This window comes from Oncorhynchus nerka, linkage group LG24 (genome assembly GCF_034236695.1).
Source record: "Oncorhynchus nerka isolate Pitt River linkage group LG24, Oner_Uvic_2.0, whole genome shotgun sequence".
NCBI classification, from domain to species: Eukaryota; Metazoa; Chordata; class Actinopteri; order Salmoniformes; family Salmonidae; genus Oncorhynchus; species Oncorhynchus nerka.
In genome coordinates this window covers 20,613,996-20,640,298 of record NC_088419.1, presented here as the reverse complement: position 1 = coordinate 20,640,298, position 26,303 = coordinate 20,613,996, and the positions used below count along the sequence as shown (strand labels likewise).

The 26,303-nt window shown below is 40.3% G+C and overlaps 1 protein-coding gene and 53 non-coding genes across 57 annotated transcripts; 53 read left to right on the top strand and 1 right to left on the bottom strand.

The window, feature by feature from the left end:
- Positions 1 to 672: 672 nt before the first annotated feature.
- LOC115107641 (mitotic checkpoint serine/threonine-protein kinase BUB1-like) lies at positions 673 to 8,911 on the bottom strand. 4 transcript variants are annotated; one of them, XM_029631112.2, is made up of 23 exons: positions 8,720 to 8,910; positions 8,461 to 8,520; positions 7,729 to 8,067; positions 7,613 to 7,656; positions 7,427 to 7,506; positions 7,268 to 7,314; positions 6,990 to 7,174; positions 6,623 to 6,759; positions 5,997 to 6,526; positions 5,751 to 5,797; positions 5,519 to 5,638; positions 5,175 to 5,291; positions 4,856 to 4,937; positions 4,671 to 4,746; positions 4,371 to 4,539; positions 4,093 to 4,162; positions 3,010 to 3,929; positions 2,801 to 2,901; positions 2,437 to 2,598; positions 1,961 to 2,118; positions 1,568 to 1,745; positions 1,372 to 1,478; positions 673 to 1,210 (listed from the first exon to the last, which is right to left on the bottom strand). In XM_029631112.2, the coding sequence occupies exons 1-23, from the start codon at positions 8,740 to 8,742 to the stop codon at positions 1,015 to 1,017; spliced, it is 3,948 nt and encodes a 1,315-aa protein (XP_029486972.1). In that variant the 5' UTR covers positions 8,743 to 8,910; the 3' UTR covers positions 673 to 1,014. The 4 variants fall into 4 exon arrangements, with proteins under 4 accessions (XP_029486972.1, XP_029486973.1, XP_029486974.1 ...); XM_029631113.1 differs by lacking the exon at positions 5,519 to 5,638 and having other exon boundaries at positions 8,720 to 8,909; XM_029631114.2 differs by lacking the exon at positions 1,372 to 1,478 and having other exon boundaries at positions 1,097 to 1,210; positions 8,720 to 8,911.
- Positions 8,912 to 13,402: 4,491 nt separating this feature from the next.
- LOC115108804 (small nucleolar RNA SNORD50) lies at positions 13,403 to 13,474 on the top strand. Its single transcript, XR_003860395.1, has one exon. It is a non-coding gene; the product is annotated as a small nucleolar RNA SNORD50 (small nucleolar RNA).
- Positions 13,475 to 13,643: 169 nt separating this feature from the next.
- Positions 13,644 to 13,715, top strand: LOC135564459 (small nucleolar RNA SNORD50). Its single transcript, XR_010461044.1, has one exon. It is a non-coding gene; the product is annotated as a small nucleolar RNA SNORD50 (small nucleolar RNA).
- Positions 13,716 to 13,886: 171 nt separating this feature from the next.
- Positions 13,887 to 13,958, top strand: LOC135564444 (small nucleolar RNA SNORD50). The gene has a single exon (XR_010461030.1). It is a non-coding gene; the product is annotated as a small nucleolar RNA SNORD50 (small nucleolar RNA).
- A 179-nt stretch (positions 13,959 to 14,137) lies between these two features.
- On the top strand, positions 14,138 to 14,209 carry LOC135564437 (small nucleolar RNA SNORD50). The gene has a single exon (XR_010461023.1). It is a non-coding gene; the product is annotated as a small nucleolar RNA SNORD50 (small nucleolar RNA).
- Positions 14,210 to 14,380: 171 nt separating this feature from the next.
- LOC135564439 (small nucleolar RNA SNORD50) lies at positions 14,381 to 14,452 on the top strand. The gene has a single exon (XR_010461025.1). It is a non-coding gene; the product is annotated as a small nucleolar RNA SNORD50 (small nucleolar RNA).
- Positions 14,453 to 14,619: 167 nt separating this feature from the next.
- On the top strand, positions 14,620 to 14,691 carry LOC135564457 (small nucleolar RNA SNORD50). The gene has a single exon (XR_010461043.1). It is a non-coding gene; the product is annotated as a small nucleolar RNA SNORD50 (small nucleolar RNA).
- Positions 14,692 to 14,860: 169 nt separating this feature from the next.
- On the top strand, positions 14,861 to 14,932 carry LOC135564422 (small nucleolar RNA SNORD50). The gene has a single exon (XR_010461006.1). It is a non-coding gene; the product is annotated as a small nucleolar RNA SNORD50 (small nucleolar RNA).
- Positions 14,933 to 15,112: 180 nt separating this feature from the next.
- On the top strand, positions 15,113 to 15,184 carry LOC135564456 (small nucleolar RNA SNORD50). Its single transcript, XR_010461042.1, has one exon. It is a non-coding gene; the product is annotated as a small nucleolar RNA SNORD50 (small nucleolar RNA).
- Positions 15,185 to 15,355: 171 nt separating this feature from the next.
- Positions 15,356 to 15,427, top strand: LOC135564435 (small nucleolar RNA SNORD50). Its single transcript, XR_010461021.1, has one exon. It is a non-coding gene; the product is annotated as a small nucleolar RNA SNORD50 (small nucleolar RNA).
- Positions 15,428 to 15,604: 177 nt separating this feature from the next.
- On the top strand, positions 15,605 to 15,676 carry LOC135564421 (small nucleolar RNA SNORD50). The gene has a single exon (XR_010461005.1). It is a non-coding gene; the product is annotated as a small nucleolar RNA SNORD50 (small nucleolar RNA).
- Positions 15,677 to 15,845: 169 nt separating this feature from the next.
- Positions 15,846 to 15,917, top strand: LOC135564474 (small nucleolar RNA SNORD50). Its single transcript, XR_010461059.1, has one exon. It is a non-coding gene; the product is annotated as a small nucleolar RNA SNORD50 (small nucleolar RNA).
- A 180-nt stretch (positions 15,918 to 16,097) lies between these two features.
- Positions 16,098 to 16,169, top strand: LOC135564462 (small nucleolar RNA SNORD50). The gene has a single exon (XR_010461047.1). It is a non-coding gene; the product is annotated as a small nucleolar RNA SNORD50 (small nucleolar RNA).
- Positions 16,170 to 16,338: 169 nt separating this feature from the next.
- Positions 16,339 to 16,410, top strand: LOC135564434 (small nucleolar RNA SNORD50). The gene has a single exon (XR_010461020.1). It is a non-coding gene; the product is annotated as a small nucleolar RNA SNORD50 (small nucleolar RNA).
- Positions 16,411 to 16,587: 177 nt separating this feature from the next.
- LOC135564455 (small nucleolar RNA SNORD50) lies at positions 16,588 to 16,659 on the top strand. Its single transcript, XR_010461041.1, has one exon. It is a non-coding gene; the product is annotated as a small nucleolar RNA SNORD50 (small nucleolar RNA).
- Positions 16,660 to 16,828: 169 nt separating this feature from the next.
- On the top strand, positions 16,829 to 16,900 carry LOC135564473 (small nucleolar RNA SNORD50). The gene has a single exon (XR_010461058.1). It is a non-coding gene; the product is annotated as a small nucleolar RNA SNORD50 (small nucleolar RNA).
- A 171-nt stretch (positions 16,901 to 17,071) lies between these two features.
- On the top strand, positions 17,072 to 17,143 carry LOC135564431 (small nucleolar RNA SNORD50). Its single transcript, XR_010461016.1, has one exon. It is a non-coding gene; the product is annotated as a small nucleolar RNA SNORD50 (small nucleolar RNA).
- Positions 17,144 to 17,310: 167 nt separating this feature from the next.
- On the top strand, positions 17,311 to 17,382 carry LOC135564472 (small nucleolar RNA SNORD50). The gene has a single exon (XR_010461057.1). It is a non-coding gene; the product is annotated as a small nucleolar RNA SNORD50 (small nucleolar RNA).
- A 169-nt stretch (positions 17,383 to 17,551) lies between these two features.
- Positions 17,552 to 17,623, top strand: LOC135564471 (small nucleolar RNA SNORD50). Its single transcript, XR_010461056.1, has one exon. It is a non-coding gene; the product is annotated as a small nucleolar RNA SNORD50 (small nucleolar RNA).
- Positions 17,624 to 17,804: 181 nt separating this feature from the next.
- On the top strand, positions 17,805 to 17,876 carry LOC135564442 (small nucleolar RNA SNORD50). Its single transcript, XR_010461028.1, has one exon. It is a non-coding gene; the product is annotated as a small nucleolar RNA SNORD50 (small nucleolar RNA).
- Positions 17,877 to 18,051: 175 nt separating this feature from the next.
- On the top strand, positions 18,052 to 18,123 carry LOC135564454 (small nucleolar RNA SNORD50). The gene has a single exon (XR_010461040.1). It is a non-coding gene; the product is annotated as a small nucleolar RNA SNORD50 (small nucleolar RNA).
- Positions 18,124 to 18,292: 169 nt separating this feature from the next.
- LOC135564443 (small nucleolar RNA SNORD50) lies at positions 18,293 to 18,364 on the top strand. The gene has a single exon (XR_010461029.1). It is a non-coding gene; the product is annotated as a small nucleolar RNA SNORD50 (small nucleolar RNA).
- Positions 18,365 to 18,549: 185 nt separating this feature from the next.
- LOC135564436 (small nucleolar RNA SNORD50) lies at positions 18,550 to 18,621 on the top strand. Its single transcript, XR_010461022.1, has one exon. It is a non-coding gene; the product is annotated as a small nucleolar RNA SNORD50 (small nucleolar RNA).
- Positions 18,622 to 18,792: 171 nt separating this feature from the next.
- Positions 18,793 to 18,864, top strand: LOC135564438 (small nucleolar RNA SNORD50). The gene has a single exon (XR_010461024.1). It is a non-coding gene; the product is annotated as a small nucleolar RNA SNORD50 (small nucleolar RNA).
- Positions 18,865 to 19,031: 167 nt separating this feature from the next.
- On the top strand, positions 19,032 to 19,103 carry LOC135564453 (small nucleolar RNA SNORD50). Its single transcript, XR_010461039.1, has one exon. It is a non-coding gene; the product is annotated as a small nucleolar RNA SNORD50 (small nucleolar RNA).
- Positions 19,104 to 19,272: 169 nt separating this feature from the next.
- LOC135564470 (small nucleolar RNA SNORD50) lies at positions 19,273 to 19,344 on the top strand. The gene has a single exon (XR_010461055.1). It is a non-coding gene; the product is annotated as a small nucleolar RNA SNORD50 (small nucleolar RNA).
- A 181-nt stretch (positions 19,345 to 19,525) lies between these two features.
- LOC135564461 (small nucleolar RNA SNORD50) lies at positions 19,526 to 19,597 on the top strand. Its single transcript, XR_010461046.1, has one exon. It is a non-coding gene; the product is annotated as a small nucleolar RNA SNORD50 (small nucleolar RNA).
- Positions 19,598 to 19,766: 169 nt separating this feature from the next.
- On the top strand, positions 19,767 to 19,838 carry LOC135564430 (small nucleolar RNA SNORD50). Its single transcript, XR_010461015.1, has one exon. It is a non-coding gene; the product is annotated as a small nucleolar RNA SNORD50 (small nucleolar RNA).
- Positions 19,839 to 20,015: 177 nt separating this feature from the next.
- LOC135564452 (small nucleolar RNA SNORD50) lies at positions 20,016 to 20,087 on the top strand. The gene has a single exon (XR_010461038.1). It is a non-coding gene; the product is annotated as a small nucleolar RNA SNORD50 (small nucleolar RNA).
- Positions 20,088 to 20,256: 169 nt separating this feature from the next.
- On the top strand, positions 20,257 to 20,328 carry LOC135564429 (small nucleolar RNA SNORD50). Its single transcript, XR_010461014.1, has one exon. It is a non-coding gene; the product is annotated as a small nucleolar RNA SNORD50 (small nucleolar RNA).
- Positions 20,329 to 20,505: 177 nt separating this feature from the next.
- On the top strand, positions 20,506 to 20,577 carry LOC135564451 (small nucleolar RNA SNORD50). Its single transcript, XR_010461037.1, has one exon. It is a non-coding gene; the product is annotated as a small nucleolar RNA SNORD50 (small nucleolar RNA).
- Positions 20,578 to 20,748: 171 nt separating this feature from the next.
- Positions 20,749 to 20,820, top strand: LOC135564433 (small nucleolar RNA SNORD50). The gene has a single exon (XR_010461018.1). It is a non-coding gene; the product is annotated as a small nucleolar RNA SNORD50 (small nucleolar RNA).
- A 167-nt stretch (positions 20,821 to 20,987) lies between these two features.
- LOC135564450 (small nucleolar RNA SNORD50) lies at positions 20,988 to 21,059 on the top strand. The gene has a single exon (XR_010461036.1). It is a non-coding gene; the product is annotated as a small nucleolar RNA SNORD50 (small nucleolar RNA).
- Positions 21,060 to 21,228: 169 nt separating this feature from the next.
- LOC135564469 (small nucleolar RNA SNORD50) lies at positions 21,229 to 21,300 on the top strand. The gene has a single exon (XR_010461054.1). It is a non-coding gene; the product is annotated as a small nucleolar RNA SNORD50 (small nucleolar RNA).
- A 180-nt stretch (positions 21,301 to 21,480) lies between these two features.
- On the top strand, positions 21,481 to 21,552 carry LOC135564460 (small nucleolar RNA SNORD50). The gene has a single exon (XR_010461045.1). It is a non-coding gene; the product is annotated as a small nucleolar RNA SNORD50 (small nucleolar RNA).
- A 169-nt stretch (positions 21,553 to 21,721) lies between these two features.
- Positions 21,722 to 21,793, top strand: LOC135564428 (small nucleolar RNA SNORD50). The gene has a single exon (XR_010461013.1). It is a non-coding gene; the product is annotated as a small nucleolar RNA SNORD50 (small nucleolar RNA).
- A 177-nt stretch (positions 21,794 to 21,970) lies between these two features.
- Positions 21,971 to 22,042, top strand: LOC135564449 (small nucleolar RNA SNORD50). Its single transcript, XR_010461035.1, has one exon. It is a non-coding gene; the product is annotated as a small nucleolar RNA SNORD50 (small nucleolar RNA).
- Positions 22,043 to 22,212: 170 nt separating this feature from the next.
- Positions 22,213 to 22,284, top strand: LOC135564427 (small nucleolar RNA SNORD50). Its single transcript, XR_010461012.1, has one exon. It is a non-coding gene; the product is annotated as a small nucleolar RNA SNORD50 (small nucleolar RNA).
- A 177-nt stretch (positions 22,285 to 22,461) lies between these two features.
- LOC135564448 (small nucleolar RNA SNORD50) lies at positions 22,462 to 22,533 on the top strand. The gene has a single exon (XR_010461034.1). It is a non-coding gene; the product is annotated as a small nucleolar RNA SNORD50 (small nucleolar RNA).
- A 171-nt stretch (positions 22,534 to 22,704) lies between these two features.
- Positions 22,705 to 22,776, top strand: LOC135564432 (small nucleolar RNA SNORD50). The gene has a single exon (XR_010461017.1). It is a non-coding gene; the product is annotated as a small nucleolar RNA SNORD50 (small nucleolar RNA).
- A 177-nt stretch (positions 22,777 to 22,953) lies between these two features.
- On the top strand, positions 22,954 to 23,025 carry LOC135564447 (small nucleolar RNA SNORD50). The gene has a single exon (XR_010461033.1). It is a non-coding gene; the product is annotated as a small nucleolar RNA SNORD50 (small nucleolar RNA).
- Positions 23,026 to 23,194: 169 nt separating this feature from the next.
- Positions 23,195 to 23,266, top strand: LOC135564468 (small nucleolar RNA SNORD50). The gene has a single exon (XR_010461053.1). It is a non-coding gene; the product is annotated as a small nucleolar RNA SNORD50 (small nucleolar RNA).
- A 171-nt stretch (positions 23,267 to 23,437) lies between these two features.
- Positions 23,438 to 23,509, top strand: LOC135564426 (small nucleolar RNA SNORD50). Its single transcript, XR_010461011.1, has one exon. It is a non-coding gene; the product is annotated as a small nucleolar RNA SNORD50 (small nucleolar RNA).
- Positions 23,510 to 23,676: 167 nt separating this feature from the next.
- On the top strand, positions 23,677 to 23,748 carry LOC135564467 (small nucleolar RNA SNORD50). Its single transcript, XR_010461052.1, has one exon. It is a non-coding gene; the product is annotated as a small nucleolar RNA SNORD50 (small nucleolar RNA).
- A 169-nt stretch (positions 23,749 to 23,917) lies between these two features.
- On the top strand, positions 23,918 to 23,989 carry LOC135564466 (small nucleolar RNA SNORD50). The gene has a single exon (XR_010461051.1). It is a non-coding gene; the product is annotated as a small nucleolar RNA SNORD50 (small nucleolar RNA).
- A 176-nt stretch (positions 23,990 to 24,165) lies between these two features.
- LOC135564441 (small nucleolar RNA SNORD50) lies at positions 24,166 to 24,237 on the top strand. The gene has a single exon (XR_010461027.1). It is a non-coding gene; the product is annotated as a small nucleolar RNA SNORD50 (small nucleolar RNA).
- A 175-nt stretch (positions 24,238 to 24,412) lies between these two features.
- LOC135564446 (small nucleolar RNA SNORD50) lies at positions 24,413 to 24,484 on the top strand. Its single transcript, XR_010461032.1, has one exon. It is a non-coding gene; the product is annotated as a small nucleolar RNA SNORD50 (small nucleolar RNA).
- A 169-nt stretch (positions 24,485 to 24,653) lies between these two features.
- Positions 24,654 to 24,725, top strand: LOC135564465 (small nucleolar RNA SNORD50). The gene has a single exon (XR_010461050.1). It is a non-coding gene; the product is annotated as a small nucleolar RNA SNORD50 (small nucleolar RNA).
- A 171-nt stretch (positions 24,726 to 24,896) lies between these two features.
- Positions 24,897 to 24,968, top strand: LOC135564425 (small nucleolar RNA SNORD50). The gene has a single exon (XR_010461010.1). It is a non-coding gene; the product is annotated as a small nucleolar RNA SNORD50 (small nucleolar RNA).
- A 176-nt stretch (positions 24,969 to 25,144) lies between these two features.
- LOC135564424 (small nucleolar RNA SNORD50) lies at positions 25,145 to 25,216 on the top strand. The gene has a single exon (XR_010461008.1). It is a non-coding gene; the product is annotated as a small nucleolar RNA SNORD50 (small nucleolar RNA).
- A 167-nt stretch (positions 25,217 to 25,383) lies between these two features.
- LOC135564464 (small nucleolar RNA SNORD50) lies at positions 25,384 to 25,455 on the top strand. Its single transcript, XR_010461049.1, has one exon. It is a non-coding gene; the product is annotated as a small nucleolar RNA SNORD50 (small nucleolar RNA).
- A 169-nt stretch (positions 25,456 to 25,624) lies between these two features.
- Positions 25,625 to 25,696, top strand: LOC135564463 (small nucleolar RNA SNORD50). The gene has a single exon (XR_010461048.1). It is a non-coding gene; the product is annotated as a small nucleolar RNA SNORD50 (small nucleolar RNA).
- Positions 25,697 to 25,877: 181 nt separating this feature from the next.
- On the top strand, positions 25,878 to 25,949 carry LOC135564440 (small nucleolar RNA SNORD50). The gene has a single exon (XR_010461026.1). It is a non-coding gene; the product is annotated as a small nucleolar RNA SNORD50 (small nucleolar RNA).
- Positions 25,950 to 26,124: 175 nt separating this feature from the next.
- LOC135564445 (small nucleolar RNA SNORD50) lies at positions 26,125 to 26,196 on the top strand. The gene has a single exon (XR_010461031.1). It is a non-coding gene; the product is annotated as a small nucleolar RNA SNORD50 (small nucleolar RNA).
- Positions 26,197 to 26,303: the final 107 nt, after the last annotated feature.

Below are 26,303 nucleotides of genomic sequence, written 5' to 3'. Positions count from 1 at the left end.
AACAGGGTGCCTAGCAATGGAATAGACAGTGGCAAAACTAGAGGCACCTCTGAGGGAACTGTACTGTAGAGGCACAGATTGTGGTAATTGCATATGTAGCCTGGATCCAAACTGAATTGTAAGAAAGCCTTGTCCAAACCAGAACAGATCACAGGACACCTCCTGGGCAGGACACTAGCCTATCACAGGGGTTCATCACCCAATCCATGTCCTTAATGCCGAGCGCCAGAGGCATCGGGTTCCATTTTAAGTCTTTGGTATGACTCGAAACTGAATTGCTCCGACGCTTGGAACCAGTCAAGCATTTTGTGCTAATTTCGTACATCACCTCCTTAATTTGTTTTGATCTGTTGTTCTGGATGAAAAGTCATTTTTGATTGCTATATTCTGCTGGTGCATTAACATAGCTACTATCATCAAACATCTGGCAATAGGTACTGAAACATAAATAATTTCCTCGCCTTCATTTATCTCGCATTGTAGTATCAAGGGAATACACAACTATATACTGTGTTAATATCAAATACTGTCCTTAAAATTACACAGTAAATTCACAAACTAGAGCATGTTGCTCAACTTCTTGAACAAGGGTGACACCTAGTGACATATTTCTGCATGAAGTTAGAGCCAAAATAAATTCAAAGGCCATGATAAACTACACTTGCAAGACAGAAATGTTAAAATGTTTATTTATTCTTTACAAATTTAAACACACCATAACATCACCAACCTCACAATTTCTGTTATTTAAATGGACAAATGGTTATCACTAAAAAACATTAAAATGCATAAACGGTTATTCACAGTGACCGGACCCAATTTAAGGTCAATCTTTTGTATTTACAAATGGACTAGAAATTCGACATCGCAGTAGTATCCATCCAGGGTCGTGTTCATTAGGGTTGTTCATAAAGTCCAGATAGTATCTCCCAAGTTCCACTCAGTTTCAGACCGCTTTCTTTAATTGTATACCTACTGAACAGGACCCAGGAGTAGAAAGGTTCTCAGGGAGTTCTATCTCCGTGTCGTCCTGCTCTCTAACAGCTGGATAACCAGGCGCGTCTTCAGTGACGGCAGCTTGTTGCTGTAGTTCTGTTGGAGCACAGTGCTCAGTCTACTGCGCAGGCTCCGCAGGCAGGGCAGGGAGCTGCAGTCAGGTACATTCAGCAGAGTGTGGAAGAACTCTGTCCACAGATCACTGTGGGGATTTCTGGAGGAGACAGACAAGGGGAAAGGTAATATAGTGTGAATTTTAACTATTTGCGGTGGAGTGGAGAGATGTTTTCAAAATTACAACAAATATAGTCAACAAGTTTGAGAGCAAAAAATAAGTTGTGGGTTGTGTAAAAAAACTCCTACTAAAAGGGTTACCTTCTAAATACTGCATTTGTCTTCCACACGCCACCCTCCTGTGTCACTTGCATATATGTTCCAAAAATCATGCAGTACACAGTTCCAGCTATACCAAAGTAGTCTGTCTAAAACAAAGAAACTTAATATCCTCAACAGGTATTATCAGACATCCACCATCATTACAGGAGCACGCACACAAACAAGCAATCTTTACCTGGTAGTTCCATGGTCTCCCACTCTGCATCTCTGTACACTGGAAGCCAGAGGTCATACACTTGGCGTTGAAAGCCGTGCCCTCTGGGAACAGAGTCATGTCAATGCTCTGAACCAGGTCAATTAGGGAGAGGCCATGATCCAGATATTCTTGGTCAAAAGACTTTTTCTCCAGGAACCTAAAGAACAACAGGCAAACAATTAAAACAGTTAAGAGGAGACATTGGAAATCCCTGGTAGAGTACTGCATCTACCCACTACTAAATGATTGGAAGGAAAATACTCAAATAAAAAAAGATGTTCCTCACTGAAATGACACAGTTGAACATATTAAGTTTAGCATTTGATACAGGATTCCTATCGGTCTCCTTTACACACTCAGGGACGTCACTACCTCTCTCCCAGCAGGAAGTTGTCTGGTTTGATGTCAGCGTGAACGATGTGGATATTGTGCAGCTGTTCCACCATGTGCAGGATGCAGACAGTGAAGTAGATCACCAGAGGCTGGGGAATCACCTTGTCACTAAGGTTCTTGTACAGGTTTACAGCATTCTAGAGGGGAATAATAAAACATGTTTAATTCCTTTCAGTGCTCTGCTGTGGCCTCTCCTTGGGTGCATCCCAATAAGATCTCCTTTCTCCTATAGTGTAAACTTGTTCACCACTTCCCACAAATCTAAAAGCATTAGATTGATACAGGCATGGGCTAGAGTGAGTTTCCACTATATTTTTTATACCAGTCCTTTCAAATCAGTGAATGGAAGTGAAACATTACACACTTTGGGAAGAATGGGATATAATTGGGAAGTATCCTTGATCTTTAATTGATTGACAAAGTCTGGTGGGTGATGAAGAGGGGTTACTACCCACCAATAGGGTGCCACAGTTGTAGAGCTCGCCCAATAGCACACTACCGTTCTGGAAGAGGTGGGCAGAGTGGATGTTATTAAAGAGGTGGCGCACGCTGGGCTGCAGCCGGACATTCAGCTGAGAATTGATGTAAAACTCCCACGGATTGGCAGGTTTCTGCACCTATAGATCAAGAAAGACACATTCAAGCATTGAGAATCAATCACCCAATAGGAGCGCATTCATTGTGAGGGCCAGCTCCATAAAAACATGCCATGTTCTCTGGCCTTAGTAATGGCAGAGGCAAAATAATTACTACTAATTTCATTGAAGGGTCAAGGGAGTCAACTGTTTTAAATTAATATAAAGTCAAGATCCATCTTACCTTTAAAATCATCTTCTCCGAGGTGTTAAGGTCAGTTGCCTGGTAGACTGTGGCAAAGGCACCCTGTCCAAGTACACAGTCAACCCGTAAGGAGCCTTCACCTGTGTGACGACCATCAAAGCCATTTTCAGATGTCATTTTTTTTGTGGGGGGGGGGGGGGGGGTTAAATGTCACTGCTTGTAAACACAAAGATAGACGACTTTCTTACCGATCTTGATGGTCATCTTGGGTGCAATGCTGGGGACTTTGCACTGCCAGGTGATGAAGTTAGGCTGTGAGGTGAGTGGTGTGGACAGCTTGGAGAGCAGGGAGGAAATCAGCTCCTCATCCCAGGGGTCGGAGACCAGCTCTACAGCCGCTGCCCCTTGAGCTGCTGGACTCATGGGAACATCCATGTTCACCTTTGAACCTTGGTCTGGGCTCATAAGAATATCCATGCCAAACCTCACCTCTGGAGTTGGGCTCATAGGAATATCCATTCTGAACTTTGATGACGACTGGAATGGACTCATGGTCACATCCGAGCCAAATTTAGGTGGATCTGGACTCATGGGGATGTCCACGGTCTCCAGAAGGATGCCGACTGTTCTCTGACCCTGACGGGCACTCATGAAGGCATCCAAGTCAGGTTCAACCACAACCTCTGGGCTTTTGACCACTAACCAGTCTGACTTGGATGCACACTCCGGACTCATGGGGATATCAAAGGCAGCCGTTGGGGCTTTCTTTGGACAAGTTGGAACATCAAAGTTGGATTTGAGGGCATAGATCTGCCTCTTTGAAATTAATGCTTCTGCCACAGGTGCACGCTGTGGGAGAGGAAAAGCTGGCTTTGAGGACTGCTCTGGGCTCACATAGACATCCCAGTCTGGCTTTGAGGCCTTGGAAGGAGGGCTTTTGGCCACTGCCACCTCAGCATGGGTCAGGGGGGCAGTCTGGTCTCTGAAGGACAGTGCGGCCGGGGCATGATGCTGCACTTCAGTCATGGAGCAGGTAGCCAGGCTTCGCTGGGCCAGGGCTAGCCCTTCTCCCACGATGGTGCCCTGCTCAGCAAAGCCCTGAGCTCTCATACAGCACTCCGTGCCAGTCTCAGGTAACCCATCAGGTGGGCTCTGCTCTATGATAGGGCTGAGGAAGGAGGTCATTATCACCGCCATGGAGGCAACTACAATGGTTTGATCCTCACTCTTGACTACACATCAAAAACGTGGACCAACAAACATTCAACGTGAACACATACAGTACACTGCAGTTTACCGGTAGTCTACAATAGGGGGTTACTGTTAAGTACCTGAGTTTTGTGGGTTGTCGTAGGAAAGGTACTTCTTCCAGACCCCCAAAGCCTCTGGGTTGATCATTTTCTAGAGGGAGAAAAAAGAAAAGAAAAGTAAAGTACTTGCTATAGACAGCATTGTTGTTCTGAACTACAGACACGTTTTGCCAGGTGAGGGCATTTGATTTCTGAACTGCCAAATGGCACCCTATTCCCCTATATAGTGCACTACTTTTGACCAGAGCCCTATGATACCCGTTGGGATGCATCCTGTATAAGCTCAGACAGAGGGCTACCTTGATCCTGATCAAAGTCCCAGGAGTAAGGAGCTTTGTTTTGGAAGGGCGTGGAGACCAGGTGAGCCGACAGTGAAAAGTCTCTGGTGCTGTTGGGGCAGGCGGCCAGGGAGTTGTAGCGTGCTTCCCACATAGTGCTCTCATCTGGTATCAATTCCAAAGGAGATTCCTGATTTAAAAAAAATGTAAACGAGCAAACACACGAAACGATAAAGGTTTGCATTGTGTACTCAACTTAAAATAACCCAACCATCAACAACATTGAGTCCTTGTTGAATCACCATGTAATTGTGCACTTACATTTTGTTTCTCTGGTTTAGATACAGGGATTTCTGCTAGGGCCCTTGGTGGCTTTGCATTGTCCACCATAGCAGCACTAAATGGAGCAGGAGAGGAACAATAATGCATTGTTAATAAATATCCTATGTTGAATTAAAGAGACGGCAAAGAGAAAGGGATGCAGGCGAATAAATGCAATGCTTCACCTGCATTTCTCCTTTATGTCATTCTCATCCTGAAAGATGGCGAAAGGGACTGCATTGTGGGGCTTGCTGAATGAAGCGTCGCCTCCATTACATAATACAACAAAAACATTTATAGAAATACCATTTAATCACTGTATGTAAAATCAAAAAGGGAGACCCGCCATTATGTGCCGCTTTTATTGTCTGTTATTGGCTTTTACCTCTTATTTTATTTATTTGTTTTACTGTAAAATGTGATGCGATTTTTTTTACATGCACTTTGACCTACAGTCTGAAACAAAGGTTTTGAGAAGTTCCAATCAGATGGGAATTGAATTACCCGTTCTCTGGTAGCCAGCATCAAAGCTGTTCTCTGCCTGATGTGGATGCATTGGCATGCTGCGGAACTGGTCCTCCTGCAGGAGGGTTGGAGCCTGGAACATGTCCATGATAGCATCTGGAGGTGAGGGTAAAGAGCGGTGAGATACTAAGGACTCCATTGGTTGTAGCGTCTTTCCCATACACAGGTATGGTAATACATTAGAATATATCCACCAAGAAAAGGGACTGGGTGTAGTAGATAGCACCACAGTGGTTTTTCTGCATTTTAGACATCTAAATCACCAATATGTAAACACAACATGGTTTATGACTGAGTCATCAATAAAAGTATGCATTTATCACCAAGTGCCTCCCGTGTGTTGACTGTGGGGGATGGGAGCACCCTGGACGGGGTGGCTTGCACCAGTCCCAGAGAAGTGTTAGGAGTGATATGGGACACGTTTCCAGACCCTCCCTGTGACACTGCCAAAGATAATAGGAGTGAGTGAGGGACGGTGTGATTAAACAATCTTTTAATTCCCATGCGGATTCCAATGAAGGGGATAACGGGCCCAGGTTACGATCCTTTACTCACCATCTAATTTCACCTCCGACTCAGGAGCGTCACTGACAGACACCTCACTAGAAAAAACAAAGAAGAGAATAGCTTGGAGATGATGAGCGGCAAATTAATTAAAAACAAATTAATTAGCTTAATCTCTGAGGCGTTTCACTCTGACTAAGCAGCAGCATAAGATATGTAATTAAGTCTGGTTGGGAACAATTACACATCTGAAAAACCAGAACCAATCTGGAGACATGAGGACTCATTATCACTTACTGATGATTGCTGCCGTTGTGCTGCTGGAAAATGCTGCTAAGGTGAGAGTGACCACCCTGATTTGGAACTCCACCAAGCTGCACGTCAGATCTGTAGGCTGCTGGCTTCTGTGGGGCCGACCCAAATGGCTTAAGGTTTTGTTCTGGTTGGGGCTGAACTAGAGAAGCTTGTAGAGAATATGCCTGGGAAGCGACTGCAAATGGTTTTGGAGCTTTTGTACATTCACACAAGTGACCCATTGCTGCTTCTGGCATGTGGAGGGAGCGTCTATGGGAGGTGTTTACCTCCTCCAACTGTCCAGATGAGGAAACGGATCTCTGTGAGCGCAGAGTGTTTGTAATGGGAGCCCTGAGATTGTCACACTGAAGGTGTGTCTCAGATTCCCTAACCATGCCTTGTCTGGGGTCCTGTCCACTGTTCAGTCTAAAGCCTAGAGTGAGTTTGATGCCGAGGTTGCTCGAGAGTAGAGGTTGCCTTAAGGAATGTTGGAGGAACTCAGGATTCAGGTCTGTTGCAGGTGTGCAGAGTGTCTGAAACAGAAGTGTATACCAATGTTTTTTTTAAGTGTACGAGGAAAACTATAACAGAAACGACTAAAGATAAAAAGGCAATGTGTTTTCTCTCACCTGCTGCACTGGTAGAACACTGGCGGTGCTTCCCTGGCCTGTAGAGCTCACACAGAGATTACTCTCCAGCTTCTCCAACAGCCGGTTCATCCTCATTACCTCCTCCTCCTGCTCTCTAACCAAACTCTGATGTTCCTCTGGTAACAGAACACAAAGAAAACATTGGTCCAAACCCACAATTAGCCCTGTGGTAGTGAGCTATGCAACCAGTTGTTAATGCAGTTGATTTAGATGAAGGGTGTCTAAAGGATATCATGTGGCTTGTTCATATCGATGTCTTTGACTACACTAAAATCCAGCCATACATTTCTTCTCTTTAGAGGAGTGTGATGGAACAGCGCTGGGTTAAGAAGTCATATGATCCTACCAAACTCTCTCCGTTTCTTCTCTTGCTTGCGTCTCACAAAGTATCGTCTGGCTCTGACCTCCTCGAAGCATAGTTCAGACCCATCGCAGACGAGGTCTTCCGTACGGTACATCGACACTGTCTGCAGGCTCACAACCGGGCCTTGATTGGGTTTATTTACCACCACATTTTCAGACCGGGAGATTCTGTGGTAGAGTAATTTCATTAGAGGTAATATAATGTAATGTTCCGAAAATAAGGGACAATAAGAAGAATTGGTATTCTGTCTAGTGACTTACATGCGAACAGTTCTGTCTGTAGGGAGTTGGAACAGACGTTCAGGGTCCTGTGGCAAAAAAAAAAAATCATATTGATCACTTTCTATGAACAACACATGAGAAACGGCCACTAACCAATGTATACCAAGTTTGAAGCTACAAAAACTGTTAGTAACTCACCTTGCACTGTGGGCTGGGCACTCTGTGGGTATGCAGCTGATTTACCAAGTTGGAATTCTGAAGAGGATTCCGTACAGCTTCTGTTTTCATAAACACAGGTTAGATAGTGGATACATTAGTTTCCTTTGATAATTTCCACAACCAAAGATCTGGTACAGAAGGAAGAAATGCACACAAAAGTCTCACCTGAAGCCCCTGCCCCACTTCCAGAAGTCCTGGTTTGGAACATTCTGTGAATACATTAAAATGTATCAACAATAGAAAAATCAACATGGAAAGGTAAACACAATACTTCAAGTTACCTGTATTGCTGAAGGACAGTGTCAGTTGGCTTAGCTTGGTTTTCAATGGCTCTCTGGTACACGGCGTCAGCCTGTTGAAGCAGGCCCTGCTGCTCAAACTGTTGAGCCCACGCCACATAGAGGACTGCATCTCTGGTGCCAATGCCCTTACTGTATATGTGGCTGTATAGTTCGATGGGCTCATTGTAATAACTTGCACATTTAATGCAGTAGTTTACGTATCGGATGTCATTGGTATAACGCTCTTCTTGGAGAAATCTTTGTACTAGACGATCTAGCACAAGAGACATCGCAATGGAGTCTTCAGCAGGTAGTCTCTTCTCTAGATATTTTATAAACCTGAAATAATGTAAATGGTAAAGAGTTATACACCAACAAATTTAAGCTGGCCATAAAAACATAGATGATTAATCACAATCAATTGCTTGCTTCATCAGTACTTTGATTTAGTTTTTTTTTACAATGTTATATTCCTCTCAAACCAAGTGCGATATGCATGTGAAAATGTCAAATCAATGCCAGATGAATAACCATTCATTGTCTACTTTTCGTTGGTGTCCCCCCCCCTGAAGGGCCAATAACAAAATGTTGCTGGATCGAAACCCCGAGCTGAAAAGTTAAAAATCTCTTGTTCTGTTGAACACTGTTCCCCGGCAGGCCGTCATTGTAAGTAAGAAGATGTAATAATTAAATAAATGGTTACACATATTGCACAATGCATTGACAAGTTACCTGTCCCATGGATCGAGTGGGTCGTCTCCGGTATAGTTGTTTAAGCTTTGCTCAAAACTCCTGTAAAACCAAAACATTTGTTTACAACCCTGGTATCAAAGAAACATCTATAACTATCAAAGGTAATATTATTCAATTTTTTGGGGGAGAAATCATTACTTAGTTAGGTAGTTATCTTATTGTCAATCATTTGCGTTAGTTGGTTGGGGAAATCAACAGTTAACGCGTAGCTAGTTCGCTAACTAAAATCGGAACTTACTGTAAATGTGAACCAACATCCATGGTGTACTGAACAACAAATTTTATAACAATACAAATACGAGCAATTTACAAGCAAGTTAAATTAATTAATTGGCTAAATTAATTTTAAAAAATGGCTCCGCTAGATTCATTCACAGCTGGCTAGTTAGATTAGCTGGTACATTTCAAATTGCGCGTTTAGCTGGTACGTCATCAGTAAAGCACCGCGACAAATCCGAATGGAGCCAATCAGCGCCTTTGGAGCGAGAAAAACGCAATTTCAATGGTATTTTCGCCAATGCTCGAATCGGCTGTTTTGAATCGTGTGATGAATTTGAATATAAGTACTTCACGAAACGCTTACGGGATCTCTTTTATCTGCAATTTCCAACTTGTTAACTCAGTTAGCTTGCTGGCGAAGTTCACTGGAAGTAAGACTATTAGCAATACATCTGCAGTTATAACCTAGATAGCACGACAGATAGCTATTGACATTAGTTGTCAATCATCACTTTTAAAAATGATATGTGAAATAATGTTAAGCATAAGTAGAACACCGCGTGTTAGCGAAGTTTGCTTGCGCTCCAAGCACCTTTTGCAACCCAGAAACATTAACTCGAAGGAAAAATTAACGGCTGTATGAATTAACTGCTGCTAGGTTTGTGCAAAATTGTAGACACTGACGAATCTGACTTCTGAAATTCGACAACACTGTCGTATCTGACTACTGAAATACAATTTACATTACATTAGCTAGCTAGCTATGTTATATTTGAACATGCACAATAAATGTACATGTTAACAGGCTATTCTTGTCTGAATGTCTTTCAGGGGACTGCAGAAATGGAGAAAAAAAAATGCAACTCCTGTAAGTCAATTTAACTGCTGCTAGTTTTGTGAAATAGTGTGGCATACCATTAAAGTCTGTATGCAAAAACAAGACAACCTGTAAGAATATACTGTATTTTAACAGCTGCTAGTTTTGTTCAAGATTGTATTAAAAAAGAGCGACTGCTCCTAAAAGCAACTTAACGTTTTGAAAACGGCATCGATATGAGTCAAACATGTATTCTAGTGCCAAAATGGAATACAAGTGGAAATATAATAATTTGTGGTCAATGGGCATTCCATTGTCTTTTGGTCCTCGTAACTTTTGGGGTAAAAGTTCATATTTGTTTTATTTTCTTAGTATTCTATCACAGAAAGGACATGTTTGACTTTAAGAAAAACATTGGTCAAGCACCTGAATCCTAATATTTATAGGCGGATTGTTCACACGTGGACCTTGAGGTATTTCCACCCTGTTAGAGACGCACAACTAGCTGCAAATGTCTAAGACCTCAAATTTGGCTTACTCTTATCATATTCATTGTTTTATTGAAGTCAGTATAAAACAATGATCGAGTGAAATGTGTTATTTTCAGAACCAGTGCTTTATTGGCACTCCAATTTTTCCAAACAAGAATAACAATAGAATTTTGTCAACATTATTTTTAGTCGACCCCTTCTATCATTACACGCTAGCACAAAAATATGCATGACATTTGATGGTGTTACATTATGATTAAAAAAATGCTGACCTAACTGCGTTGAATGAAGCATAAGAGGGTGGAAAGCAATACCACTATTGAATACAATATTTAAACAATTAGAGGTATTCTAACTTTGGCATAATTTTGAAATGGTTGAAAAATACCTGTAATACGAATGAATATTGTACATCAGTTTACATAACTTTCCATTTATTTCGTTTTTTATATATTTTTTTACATTTTTAAAAACATTGTCAACCTTCAGTTTGTGAAATATGAAAATAGAGTATTTATATATTGTTGCTAGCTAATATTACTAATTGCAATTATATATGCATTACAATTAAGTACAGTGCATTCCCGGAAAGTGTTCAGACCCCTTAGTTTCCCCCCCGTTTTGTTACGTTAGTCTCATTTTTTAAATCCATTTTAGAATAAATAACTCAATCTACACACAATACCCCATAATGGCAAAGCAAGAACAGGTTTTTTTTTGCAAATGTATTAATTTTAAAAATGAAATTGTTTACATATTCAGACCCTTTGCTATGAGACTCGAAATTGAGCTCAGGTGCATCCTGTTTCCATTGATCGTCCTTGATGTTTCTACATTATTTGGAAAGTCACACATCTGTCTGTATAATGTCCCACAGTTGACAGTGCATGTCAGAGTAAAAACAAGCCGTGAGGTTGGAAGAATTGTCTGTAGAGCTCGAAGACAGGATTGTGTCGAAGCACAGATCTGGGGAAGGGTACACACAAATGTATTCAGCATTGAAGGTCCCCAAGAACACAGTGGCCTCCATCAGTCAGGCCTTTGTTGTAGAGTGGCCAGATGGAAGCCCATCCTCAGTAAAAGGCACATGACAGCCAGTTTGGAGTTTGCTAAAAGGCACCTAAAGGACTATCGGACCATAAGAAACAAGATTATTTGGTCTGATGAAACTAAGATTGAACTCTTTGGCCTGAATGCCAAGAGTCATGTCTGGAGGAAACCTGGCATCATCCCTACGGTGAAGCATTGTGGTGGCAGCAACATGTGGGGAAGTTTTTCAGCGGCAGGGACTGGGAGACTAGTCAGGATCAAGGGAAAGATGAGCAGAACAAAGTACAGAGAGATACTTGATGACAACCTGCTTCAGGGCGCTCAGGAGCTCAGACTGAGGCAAAGGTTCACCTTCCAACAGGACAACAACCATAAGCAAACAGCCAAGACAACGCAGCAGTGGCTTCAGGAGAAGTTTCTGAATGTCCTTGAGTGGCCCAGCCAGAGCCCGGACGTGAACCCGATCGAACATCTCTGGAAAGACCCGAAAATAGCTGTGCATCGATGCTCCCCATGCAACCTGACAGAGCTTGAGAGGATCTGCAGAGAATAATGGGAAAACATTCCAAATACAGGTGCCAAGCTTGTAGCATTATACCCAAGAAGACTCAAGGCTGTAATTGCTGCCAAAGGTACTTCCAACAAAGTACAATACTGTTCAGCTGTATTCATCGACCTGGCCAAGGCTTTCGACTCAGTCAATCAACACATTCTTATCGGATGACTCAACAGCCTTGGTTTCTCAAATGACTGCCTCGCCTGGTGCACCAACTACTTGAGTAGTTCAGTGTGTCAAATCGGAGGGCCTGTTGTCCGGACCTCTGGCAGTCTCTATGGGGTGCCACAGGGTTCAATTCTCGACTCTCTTCTCTGTATACATCAATGATGTCGCTCTTGCAGCTGGTGATTCTCTGACCTCTACGCGGACGACACCATTCTGTATACTTCTGGCCCTTCTTTGGACACTGTTACCTAACCTCCAGACGAGCTTCAACGCCATACAACTCTCCTTCCGTGGCCTCCAACGGTTCTGAAATGCAAGTAAAACTAAATGCATGCTCTTCAACCGATCTCTACCAGCATCTGCCCGCCCGTCCATCATCACTACTCTGGACGTTTCTGACTTAATATGTGGACATCTACAAATACCTAGGCGTCTGGTTAGACTGTAAACTCTCCTTCCAGACTCACATTACGCATCTCCAATCCAAAATTAAATCTAGAATCGGCTCCCTATTTCGCAACAAAGCATCCTTCACTCATGCTGGCAAACACCCTCGTAAAACTGACTATCCTACCGATCCTTGACTTTGGCAATGTAATTTACAAAATAGCCTCAAACACTCTACTCAGCAAATTGGATGCTGTCTATCACAGTGCCGTCCGTTTTGTCACCAAAGCCCCATATACTACCCACCACTGCGACCTGTATGCTCTCACTGGCTGGCCCTCACTTTATATTCGTTGCTAAACCCACTGGCTCCAAGTCATTTTGCTTTGCTAGGTAAAGCCCCGCCTTATCTCAGCTCATTTGTCACCATAGTAGCACGTGCTCCAGTAGGTATATTTCACTAGTCACCCCCAAAGCCAATTCCTCCTTTGGCTGCCTTTCCTTCCAGTTCTCTGCTGCCAATGACTGGAAAAAACAAAAATCACTGAAGCTGGAGACTCGTATCTGCCTTACTAAATTTAAGCACCAGCTGTCGGAGCAGCTCACAGATCACTGCAACTGTACATAGCCCATCTGTAAATAGCCCATCCAAGCTACCTCTTCCCCATAATGTTATTTATTTTGCTCCTTTGCAGCCCAGTGTCTCCACTTGCACATTCATCTTCTGCACATCTATCACTCCAGTGTTTAATTGCTAAATTGTAATTATTTCGCCACGACGGCTTATTAATTGCCTACCTCCCTTATCCTACCTCATTTGCCCACAATGTATATAGACTTTTTCTATTGTATTATTAACTGTTTATTTGTTTATTCCAAGTGTAACTCTTGTGGTGTTTGTGTAGCGCTGCTTTGCTTTTATCTTGGCCAGGTCGCAGTTGTAAATGAGAAATTGTTCTCAACTAGCCTACCTGCTTAAATAAAGGGGAAATAAAATAAAAAACTGAGTAAGGGTTGGATTACTTATGTAAATGAGATATTTCAGGGTGTTTTAATTTTTTGCCAAGTTAAAATAAAAACTGTTTTTGCTTTGTCATTATGGGATATTGTGTGTAGATTATTTTATGCATTTTAGAATAATTCTGTACCCTAACCGAATGTAGAAAAAGTCAGTGTCTGAATACTTAACAATTGCACTACACATCCATGCACAATAAAGTTGTTGCAAGATTGTATTAAGGATGAACCTATCCCGAACCTGATTCCTGTAAGATTGACAACACTGTCGGATCTGACTTCTGAAATACAATTAGCATAATTGATCATGATACATTTGAACATGCATGCACAAACTTCATGTTAATATTTTGACTACTGTCTTTCAGGGAACTGCAGACCAGAATGGTTGGGGAAAGTACATCTTGTAGCTAGCTGTAAGTGTCTGCTAGTTTTGTGCAAACTCTTTGCAAGATTGTATTAAGGATGAACCTATCCCGAACCTGATTCCTGTAAGATTGACAACACTGTCGGATCTGACTTCTGAAATACAATTAGCATAATTGATCATGATACATTTGAACGTGCAGGCACAAACTTCATGTTAATATTTTGACTGTACTGTCTTTCAGGTAACTGCAGACCAGAATGGATGGGGAAAGTACATTGTGTAGCTAGCTGTAAGTATCTGTTAGTTTTGTGCAAACTCATTGCAAGATTGTATTAAGGATGAACCTATCCCGAACCTGATTCCTGTAAGATTGACAACCCTTTCGGATCTGACTTCTGAAATACAATTGGCATAATTGATCATGATACATTTGAACATCCATGCACAATAAAGTTAATGGTATTTTTTTTTACCATACTGTCTTTCAGGTAACTGCAGACCAGACATGGATGAGAAAAATACAGTCTGTAGCTAACAACTGTAAGTGTCTGCTAGTTTTGTGCAAACTCGTTGCAAGATTGTACTAAGGATGAACCTATCCCGAACCTGATTCCTGTAAGATTGACAACACTGTCGGATCTGACTTCTGAAATACAATTAGCATAATTGATCATGATACATTTGAACGTGCATGCACAAACTTCATGTTAATATTTTGACTGTACTGTCTTTCAGGTAACTGCAGACCAGAATGGATGGGGAAAGTACATCGTGTAGCTAGCTGTAAGTATCTGTTAGTTTTGTGCAAACTCGTTGCAAGATTGTATTAAGGATGAACCTATCCGGAACCTGATTCCTGTAAGATTGACAACCCTATTGGATCTGACTTCTGAAATACCATTTGCAGATTTCTGATACCACAGTTGAACATGCACCAGGGTTTAATGTGAAACTGTTCATCTTACCGTTTTTTAGATATGCAGACCAGAAATGGAATCCTCTACACCAGAACATGGCTTCCTGTAAGAATCTGTTGTCTACTCCTAGTTTTTTGCAAAGATTGTATTAAGGATGAACCTATCCCGAACCTGATTCCTGTAAGATTGACAACACTGTCGGATCTGACTTCTGAAATACAATTAGCATAATTGATCATGATACATTTGAACATGCATGCACAAACTTCATGTTAATATTTTGACTACTGTCTTTCAGGGAACTGCAGACCAGAATGGATGGGGAAAGTACATCTTGTAGCTAGCTGTAAGTATCTGTTAGTTTTGTGCAAACTCGTTGCAAGATTGTATTAAGGATGAACCTATCCCGAACCTGATTCCTGTAAGATTGACAACCCTGTCGGATCTGACTTCTGAAATACAATTGGCATAATTGATCATGATACATTTGAACATCCATGCACAATAAAGTTAATGGTATTTTTTTTTTACCATACTGTCTTTCAGGTAACTGCAGACCAGACATGGATGAGAAAAATACAGTCTGTCGCTAACAACTGTAAGTGTCTGCTAGTTTTGTGCAAACTCGTTGCAAGATTGTATTAAGGATGAACCTATCCCGAACCTGATTCCTGTAAGATTGACAACACTGTCGGATCTGACTTCTGAAATACAATTAGCATAATTGATCATGATACATTTGAACGTGCAGGCACAAACTTCATGTTAATATTTTGACTGTACTGTCTTTCAGGTAACTGCAGACCAGAATGGATGGGGAAAGTACATTGTGTAGCTAGCTGTAAGTATCTGTTAGTTTTGTGCAAACTCATTGCAAGATTGTATTAAGGATGAACCTATCCCGAACCTGATTCCTGTAAGATTGACAACCCTATTGGATCTGACTTCTGAAATACCATTTGCAGATTTCTGATACCACAGTTGAACATGCATCAGGGTTTAATGTGAAACTGTTCATCTTACCGTTTTTTAGATATGCAGGCCAGAAATGGGATCCTCTACACCAGAACATGGCTTCCTGTAACGCCTGTAAGAATCTGTTTGTCTACTCCTAGTTTTTTGCAAAGATTGTATTAAGGATGAACCTATCCCGAACCTGATTCCTGTAAGATTGACAACCCTGTCGGATCTGACTTCTGAAATACAATTGGCATAATTGATCATGATACATTTGAACATGCATGCACAAACTTCATGTTAATATTTTGACTACTGTCTTTCAGGGAACTGCAGACCAGAATGGATGGGGAAAGTACATCTTGTAGCTAGCTGTAAGTATCTGTTAGTTTTGTGCAAACTCGTTGTAAGATTGTATTAAGGATGAACCTATCCCGAACCTGATTCCTGTAAGATTGACAACCCTGTCGGATCTGACTTCTGAAATACAATTGGCATAATTGATCATGATACATTTGAACATCCATGCACAATAAAGTTAATGGTATTTTTTTTTTACCATACTGTCTTTCAGGTAACTGCAGACCAGACATGGATGAGAAAAATACAGTCTGTCGCTAACAACTGTAAGTGTCTGCTAGTTTTGTGCAAACTCGTTGCAAGATTGTATTAAGGATGAACCTATCCCGAACCTGATTCCTGTAAGATTGACATCACTGTCGGATCTGACTTCTGAAATACAATTAGCATAATTGATCATGGTACATTTGAACATGCATGCACAAACTTCATGTTAATATTTTGACTACTGTCTTTCAGGGAACTGCAGACCAGAATGGATGGGGAAAGTACAACTTGTAGCTAGCTGTAAGTATCTGTTAGTTTTGTGCAAACTCATTGCAAGATTGTATTAAGGATGAACCTATCCCGAACCTGATTCCTGTAAGATTGACAACCCTATTGGATCTGACTTCTGAAATACCATTTGCAGATTTCTGATACCACAGTTGAACATGCATCAGGGTTTAATGTGAAACTGTTCATCTTACCGTTTTTTAGATATGCAGGCCAGAAATGGGATCCTCTACACCAGAACATGGCTTCCTGTAACGCCTGTAAGAATCTGTTTGTCTACTCCTAGTTTTTTGCAAAGATTGTATTAAGGATGAACCTATCCCGAACCTGATTCCTGTAAGATTGACAACACTGTCGGATCTGACTTCTGAAATACAATTAGCATAATTGATCATGATACATTTGAACATGCATGCACAAACTTCATGTTAATATTTTGACTACTGTCTTTCAGGGAACTGCAGACCAGAATGGATGGGGAAAGTACATCTTGTAGCTAGCTGTAAGTATCTGTTAGTTTTGTGCAAACTCGTTGCAAGATTGTATTAAGGATGAACCTATCCCGAACCTGATTCCTGTAAGATTGACAACCCTGTCGGATCTGACTTCTGAAATACAATTGGCATAATTGATCATGATACATTTGAACGTGCAGGCACAAACTTCATGTTAATATTTTGACTGTACTGTCTTTCAGGTAACTGCAGACCAGAATGGATGGGGAAAGTACATTGTGTAGCTAGCTGTAAGTATCTGTTAGTTTTGTGCAAACTCGTTGCAAGATTGTATTAAGGATGAACCTATCCCGAACCTGATTCCTGTAAGATTGACAACTCTATTGGATCTGACTTCTGAAATACCATTTGCAGATTTCTGATACCACAGTTCAATATGGACCAGGGTTTAATGTGAAACTGTTCATCTTACCGTTTTTTAGATATGCAGACCAGAAATGGAATCCTCTACACCAGAACATGGCTTCCTGTAAGAATCTGTTGTCTACTCCTAGTTTTTTGCAAAGATTGTATTAAGGATGAACCTATCCCGAACCTGATTCCTGTAAGATTGACAACCCTGTCGGATCTGACTTCTGAAATACAATTAGCATAATTGATCATGGTACATTTGAACATGCATGCACAAACTTCATGTTAATATTTTGACTACTGTCTTTCAGGGAACTGCAGACCAGAATGGATGGGGAAAGTACAACTTGTAGCTAGCTGTAAGTATCTGTTAGTTTTGTGCAAACTCGTTGCAAGATTGTATTAAGGATGAACCTATCCCGAACCTGATTCCTGTAAGATTGACAACCCTGTCGGATCTGACTTCTGAAATACAATTGGCATAATTGATCATGATACATTTGAACATCCATGCACAATAAAGTTAATGGTATTTTTTTTTTTACCTTACTGTCTTTCAGGTAACTGCAGACCAGACATGGATGAGAAAAATACAGTCTGTCGCTAACAACTGTAAGTGTCTGCTAGTTTTGTGCAAACTCGTTGCAAGATTGTACTAAGGATGAACCTATCCCGAACCTGATTCCTGTAAGATTGACAACGCTGTCGGATCTGACTTCTGAAATACAATTAGCATAATTGATCATGATACATTTGAACGTGCATGCACAAACTTCATGTTAATATTTTGACTGTACTGTCTTTCAGGTAACTGCAGACCAGACATGGATGAGAAAAATACAGTCTGTCGCTAACAACTGTAAGTGTCTGCTAGTTTTGTGCAAACTTTTTGCAAGATTGTATTAAGGATGAACCTATCCCGAACCTGATTCCTGTAAGATTGACAACACTGTCGGATCTGACTTCTGAAATACAATTAGCATAATTGATCATGGTACATTTGAACATGCATGCACAAACTTCATGTTAATATTTTGACTACTGTCTTTCAGGGAACTGCAGACCAGAATGGATGGGGAAAGTACAACTTGTAGCTAGCTGTAAGTATCTGTTAGTTTTGTGCAAACTCGTTGCAAGATTGTATTAAGGATGAACCTATCCCGAACCTGATTCCTGTAAGATTGACAACCCTTTCGGATCTGACTTCTGAAATACAATTGGCATAATTGATCATGATACATTTGAACATCCATGCACAATAAAGTTAATGGTATTTTTTTTTTACCATACTGTCTTTCAGGTAACTGCAGACCAGACATGGATGAGAAAAATACAGTCTGTAGCTAACAACTGTAAGTGTCTGCTAGTTTTGTGCAAACTCGTTTTTTGCAAAGATTGTACTAAGGATGAACCTATCCCGAACCTGATTCCTGTAAGATTGACAACACTGTCGGATCTGACTTCTGAAATACAATTAGCATAATTGATCATGATACATTTGAACGTGCATGCACAAACTTCATGTTAATATTTTGACTGTACTGTCTTTCAGGTAACTGCAGACCAGAATGGATGGGGAAAGTACATCGTGTAGCTAGCTGTAAGTATCTGTTAGTTTTGTGCAAACTCGTTGCAAGATTGTATTAAGGATGAACCTATCCGGAACCTGATTCCTGTAAGATTGACAACCCTATTGGATCTGACTTCTGAAATACCATTTGCAGATTTCTGATACCACAGTTGAACATGCACCAGGGTTTAATGTGAAACTGTTCATCTTACCGTTTTTTAGATATGCAGACCAGAAATGGAATCCTCTACACCAGAACATGGCTTCCTGTAAGAATCTGTTGTCTACTCCTAGTTTTTTGCAAAGATTGTATTAAGGATGAACCTATCCCGAACCTGATTCCTGTAAGATTGACAACACTGTCGGATCTGACTTCTGAAATACAATTAGCATAATTGATCATGATACATTTGAACATGCATGCACAAACTTCATGTTAATATTTTGACTACTGTCTTTCAGGGAACTGCAGACCAGAATGGATGGGGAAAGTACATCTTGTAGCTAGCTGTAAGTATCTGTTAGTTTTGTGCAAACTCGTTGCAAGATTGTATTAAGGATGAACCTATCCCGAACCTGATTCCTGTAAGATTGACAACCCTGTCGGATCTGACTTCTGAAATACAATTGGCATAATTGATCATGATACATTTGAACATCCATGCACAATAAAGTTAATGGTTTTTTTTTTTTTACCATACTGTCTTTCAGGTAACTGCAGACCAGACATGGATGAGAAAAATACAGTCTGTCGCTAACAACTGTAAGTGTCTGCTAGTTTTGTGCAAACTCGTTGCAAGATTGTATTAAGGATGAACCTATCCCGAACCTGATTCCTGTAAGATTGACATCACTGTCGGATCTGACTTCTGAAATACAATTAGCATAATTGATCATGGTACATTTGAACATGCATGCACAAACTTCATGTTAATATTTTGACTACTGTCTTTCAGGGAACTGCAGACCAGAATGGATGGGGAAAGTACATTGTGTAGCTAGCTGTAAGTATCTGTTAGTTTTGTGCAAACTCGTTGCAAGATTGTATTAAGGATGAACCTATCCCGAACCTGATTCCTGTAAGATTGACAACTCTATTGGATCTGACTTCTGAAATACCATTTGCAGATTTCTGATACCACAGTTGAATATGGACCAGGGTTTAATGTGAAACTGTTAATCTTACCGTTTTTTTAGATATGCAGACCAGAAATGGAATCCTCTACACCAGAACATGGCTTCCTGTAACGCCTGTAAGAATCTGTTGTCTACTCCTAGTTTTTTGCAAAGATTGTATTAAGGATGAACCTATCCCGAACCTGATTCCTGTAAGATTGACAACACTGTCGGATCTGACTTCTGAAATACAATTAGCATAATTGATCATGGTACATTTGAACATGCATGCACAAACTTCATGTTAATATTTTGACTACTGTCTTTCAGGGAACTGCAGACCAGAATGGATGGGGAAAGTACAACTTGTAGCTAGCTGTAAGTATCTGTTAGTTTTGTGCAAACTCGTTGCAAGATTGTATTAAGGATGAACCTATCCCGAACCTGATTCCTGTAAGATTGACAACTCTATTGGATCTGACTTCTGAAATACCATTTGCAGATTTCTGATACCACAGTTGAATATGGACCAGGGTTTAATATGAAACTGTTCATCTTACCGTTTTTTTAGATATGCAGATCAGAAATGGAATCCTCTACACCAGAACATGGCCTCCTGTAACGCCTGTAAGAATCTGTTGTCTACTCCTAGTTTTTTGCAAAGATTGTATTAAGGATGAACCTATCCCGAACCTGATTCCTGTAAGATTGACAACACTGTCGGATCTGACTTCTGAAATACAATTAGCATAATTGATCATGATACATTTGAACGTGCAGGCACAAACTTCATGTTAATATTTTGACTGTACTGTCTTTCAGGTAACTGCAGACCAGAATGGATGGGGAAAGTACATTGTGTAGCTAGCTGTAAGTATCTGTTAGTTTTGTGCAAACTCATTGCAAGATTGTATTAAGGATGAACCTATCCCGAACCTGATTCCTGTAAGATTGACAACCCTATTGGATCTGACTTCTGAAATACCATTTGCAGATTTCTGATACCACAGTTGAACATGCATCAGGGTTTAATGTGAAACTGTTCATCTTACCGTTTTTTAGATATGCAGACCAGAAATGGAATCCTCTACACCAGAACATGGCTTCCTGTAAGAATCTGTTGTCTACTCCTAGTTTTTTGCAAAGATTGTATTAAGGATGAACCTATCCCGAACCTGATTCCTGTAAGATTGACAACACTGTCGGATCTGACTTCTGAAATACAATTAGCATAATTGATCATGATACATTTGAACATGCATGCACAAACTTCATGTTAATATTTTGACTACTGTCTTTCAGGGAACTGCAGACCAGAATGGATGGGGAAAGTACATCTTGTAGCTAGCTGTAAGTATCTGTTAGTTTTGTGCAAACTCGTTGCAAGATTGTATTAAGGATGAACCTATCCCGAACCTGATTCCTGTAAGATTGACAACCCTGTCGGATCTGACTTCTGAAATACAATTGGCATAATTGATCATGATACATTTGAACATCCATGCACAATAAAGTTAATGGTATTTTTTTTTTACCATACTGTCTTTCAGGTAACTGCAGACCAGACATGGATGAGAAAAATACAGTCTGTCGCTAACAACTGTAAGTGTCTGCTAGTTTTGTGCAAACTCGTTGCAAGATTGTATTAAGGATGAACCTATCCCGAACCTGATTCCTGTAAGATTGACATCACTGTCGGATCTGACTTCTGAAATACAATTAGCATAATTGATCATGGTACATTTGAACATGCATGCACAAACTTCATGTTAATATTTTGACTACTGTCTTTCAGGGAACTGCAGACCAGAATGGATGGGGAAAGTACATTGTGTAGCTAGCTGTAAGTATCTGTTAGTTTTGTGCAAACTCGTTGCAAGATTGTATTAAGGATGAACCTATCCCGAACCTGATTCCTGTAAGATTGACAACTCTATTGGATCTGACTTCTGAAATACCATTTGCAGATTTCTGATACCACAGTTGAATATGGACCAGGGTTTAATGTGAAACTGTTAATCTTACCGTTTTTTTAGATATGCAGACCAGAAATGGAATCCTCTACACCAGAACATGGCTTCCTGTAACGCCTGTAAGAATCTGTTGTCTACTCCTAGTTTTTTGCAAAGATTGTATTAAGGATGAACCTATCCCGAACCTGATTCCTGTAAGATTGACAACACTGTCGGATCTGACTTCTGAAATACAATTAGCATAATTGATCATGGTACATTTGAACATGCATGCACAAACTTCATGTTAATATTTTGACTACTGTCTTTCAGGGAACTGCAGACCAGAATGGATGGGGAAAGTACAACTTGTAGCTAGCTGTAAGTATCTGTTAGTTTTGTGCAAACTTTTTTGCAAGATTGTATTAAGGATGAACCTATCCCGAACCTGATTCCTGTAAGATTGACAACTCTATTGGATCTGACTTCTGAAATACCATTTGCAGATTTCTGATACCACAGTTGAATATGGACCAGGGTTTAATATGAAACTGTTCATCTTACCGTTTTTTTAGATATGCAGATCAGAAATGGAATCCTCTACACCAGAACATGGCCTCCTGTAACGCCTGTAAGAATCTGTTGTCTACTCCTAGTTTTTTGCAAAGATTGTATTAAGGATGAACCTATCCCGAACCTGATTCCTGTAAGATTGACAACACTGTCGGATCTGACTTCTGAAATACAATTAGCATAATTGATCATGATACATTTGAACGTGCAGGCACAAACTTCATGTTAATATTTTGACTGTACTGTCTTTCAGGTAACTGCAGACCAGAATGGATGGGGAAAGTACATTGTGTAGCTAGCTGTAAGTATCTGTTAGTTTTGTGCAAACTCATTGCAAGATTGTATTAAGGATGAACCTATCCCGAACCTGATTCCTGTAAGATTGACAACCCTATTGGATCTGACTTCTGAAATACCATTTGCAGATTTCTGATACCACAGTTGAACATGCATCAGGGTTTAATGTGAAACTGTTCATCTTACCGTTTTTTAGATATGCAGGCCAGAAATGGGATCCTCTACACCAGAACATGGCTTCCTGTAACGCCTGTAAGAATCTGTTTGTCTACTCCTAGTTTTTTGCAAAGATTGTATTAAGGATGAACCTATCCCGAACCTGATTCCTGTAAGATTGACAACACTGTCGGATCTGACTTCTGAAATACAATTAGCATAATTGATCATGATACATTTGAACATGCATGCACAAACTTCATGTTAATATTTTGACTACTGTCTTTCAGGGAACTGCAGACCAGAATGGATGGGGAAAGTACATCTTGTAGCTAGCTGTAAGTATCTGTTAGTTTTGTGCAAACTCGTTGCAAGATTGTATTAAGGATGAACCTATCCCGAACCTGATTCCTGTAAGATTGACAACCCTGTCGGATCTGACTTCTGAAATACAATTGGCATAATTGATCATGATACATTTGAACGTGCAGGCACAAACTTCATGTTAATATTTTGACTGTACTGTCTTTCAGGTAACTGCAGACCAGAATGGATGGGGAAAGTACATTGTGTAGCTAGCTGTAAGTATCTGTTAGTTTTGTGCAAACTCGTTGCAAGATTGTATTAAGGATGAACCTATCCCGAACCTGATTCCTGTAAGATTGACAACTCTATTGGATCTGACTTCTGAAATACCATTTGCAGATTTCTGATACCACAGTTCAATATGGACCAGGGTTTAATGTGAAACTGTTCATCTTACCGTTTTTTAGATATGCAGACCAGAAATGGAATCCTCTACACCAGAACATGGCTTCCTGTAAGAATCTGTTGTCTACTCCTAGTTTTTTGCAAAGATTGTATTAAGGATGAACCTATCCCGAACCTGATTCCTGTAAGATTGACAACCCTGTCGGATCTGACTTCTGAAATACAATTAGCATAATTGATCATGGTACATTTGAACATGCATGCACAAACTTCATGTTAATATTTTGACTACTGTCTTTCAGGGAACTGCAGACCAGAATGGATGGGGAAAGTACAACTTGTAGCTAGCTGTAAGTATCTGTTAGTTTTGTGCAAACTCGTTGCAAGATTGTATTAAGGATGAACCTATCCCGAACCTGATTCCTGTAAGATTGACAACCCTGTCGGATCTGACTTCTGAAATACAATTGGCATAATTGATCATGATACATTTGAACATCCATGCACAATAAAGTTAATGGTATTTTTTTTTTTACCTTACTGTCTTTCAGGTAACTGCAGACCAGACATGGATGAGAAAAATACAGTCTGTCGCTAACAACTGTAAGTGTCTGCTAGTTTTGTTTCGTTGCAAGATTGTACTAAGGATGAACCTATCCCGAACCTGATTCCTGTAAGATTGACAACGCTGTCGGATCTGACTTCTGAAATACAATTAGCATAATTGATCATGATACATTTGAACGTGCATGCACAAACTTCATGTTAATATTTTGACTGTACTGTCTTTCAGGTAACTGCAGACCAGACATGGATGAGAAAAATACAGTCTGTCGCTAACAACTGTAAGTGTCTGCTAGTTTTGTGCAAACTCGTTGCAAGATTGTATTAAGGATGAACCTATCCCGAACCTGATTCCTGTAAGATTGACAACACTGTCGGATCTGACTTCTGAAATACAATTAGCATAATTGATCATGGTACATTTGAACATGCATGCACAAACTTCATGTTAATATTTTGACTACTGTCTTTCAGGGAACTGCAGACCAGAATGGATGGGGAAAGTACAACTTGTAGCTAGCTGTAAGTATCTGTTAGTTTTGTGCAAACTCGTTGCAAGATTGTATTAAGGATGAACCTATCCCGAACCTGATTCCTGTAAGATTGACAACCCTGTCGGATCTGACTTCTGAAATACAATTGGCATAATTGATCATGATACATTTGAACGTGCAGGCACAAACTTCATGTTAATATTTTGACTGTACTGTCTTTCAGGTAACTGCAGACCAGAATGGATGGGGAAAGTACATTGTGTAGCTAGCTGTAAGTATCTGTTAGTTTTGTGCAAACTCGTTGCAAGATTGTATTAAGGATGAACCTATCCCGAACCTGATTCCTGTAAGATTGACAACTCTATTGGATCTGACTTCTGAAATACCATTTGCAGATTTCTGATACCACAGTTCAATATGGACCAGGGTTTAATGTGAAACTGTTCATCTTACCGTTTTTTAGATATGCAGACCAGAAATGGAATCCTCTACACCAGAACATGGCTTCCTGTAACGCCTGTAAGAATCTGTTGTCTACTCGTAGTTTTTTGCAAAGATTGTATTAAGGATGAACCTATCCCGAACCTGATTCCTGTAAGATTGACAACTCTATTGGATCTGACTTCTGAAATACCATTTGCAGATTTCTGATACCACAGTTGAACATGCACCAGGGTTTAATGTGAAACTGTTCATCTTACCGTTTTTTAGATATGCAGACCAGAAATGGAATCCTCTACACCAGAACATGGCTTCCTGTAAGAATCTGTTGTCTACTCCTAGTTTTTTGCAAAGATTGTATTAAGGATGAACCTATCCCGAACCTGATTCCTGTAAGATTGACAACCCTGTCGGATCTGACTTCTGAAATACAATTAGCATAATTGATCATGGTACATTTGAACATGCATGCACAAACTTCATGTTAATATTTTGACTACTGTCTTTCAGGGAACTGCAGACCAGAATGGATGGGGAAAGTACAACTTGTAGCTAGCTGTAAGTATCTGTTAGTTTTGTGCAAACTCGTTGCAAGATTGTATTAAGGATGAACCTATCCCGAACCTGATTCCTGTAAGATTGACAACCCTGTCGGATCTGACTTCTGAAATACAATTGGCATAATTGATCATGATACATTTGAACATCCATGCACAATAAAGTTAATGGTATTTTTTTTTTTACCTTACTGTCTTTCAGGTAACTGCAGACCAGACATGGATGAGAAAAATACAGTCTGTCGCTAACAACTGTAAGTGTCTGCTAGTTTTGTGCAAACTCGTTGCAAGATTGTACTAAGGATGAACCTATCCCGAACCTGATTCCTGTAAGATTGACAACGCTGTCGGATCTGACTTCTGAAATACAATTAGCATAATTGATCATGATACATTTGAACGTGCATGCACAAACTTCATGTTAATATTTTGACTGTACTGTCTTTCAGGTAACTGCAGACCAGACATGGATGAGAAAAATACAGTCTGTCGCTAACAACTGTAAGTGTCTGCTAGTTTTGTGCAAACTCGTTGCAAGATTGTATTAAGGATGAACCTATCCCGAACCTGATTCCTGTAAGATTGACAACACTGTCGGATCTGACTTCTGAAATACAATTAGCATAATTGATCATGGTACATTTGAACATGCATGCACAAACTTCATGTTAATATTTTGACTACTGTCTTTCAGGGAACTGCAGACCAGAATGGATGGGGA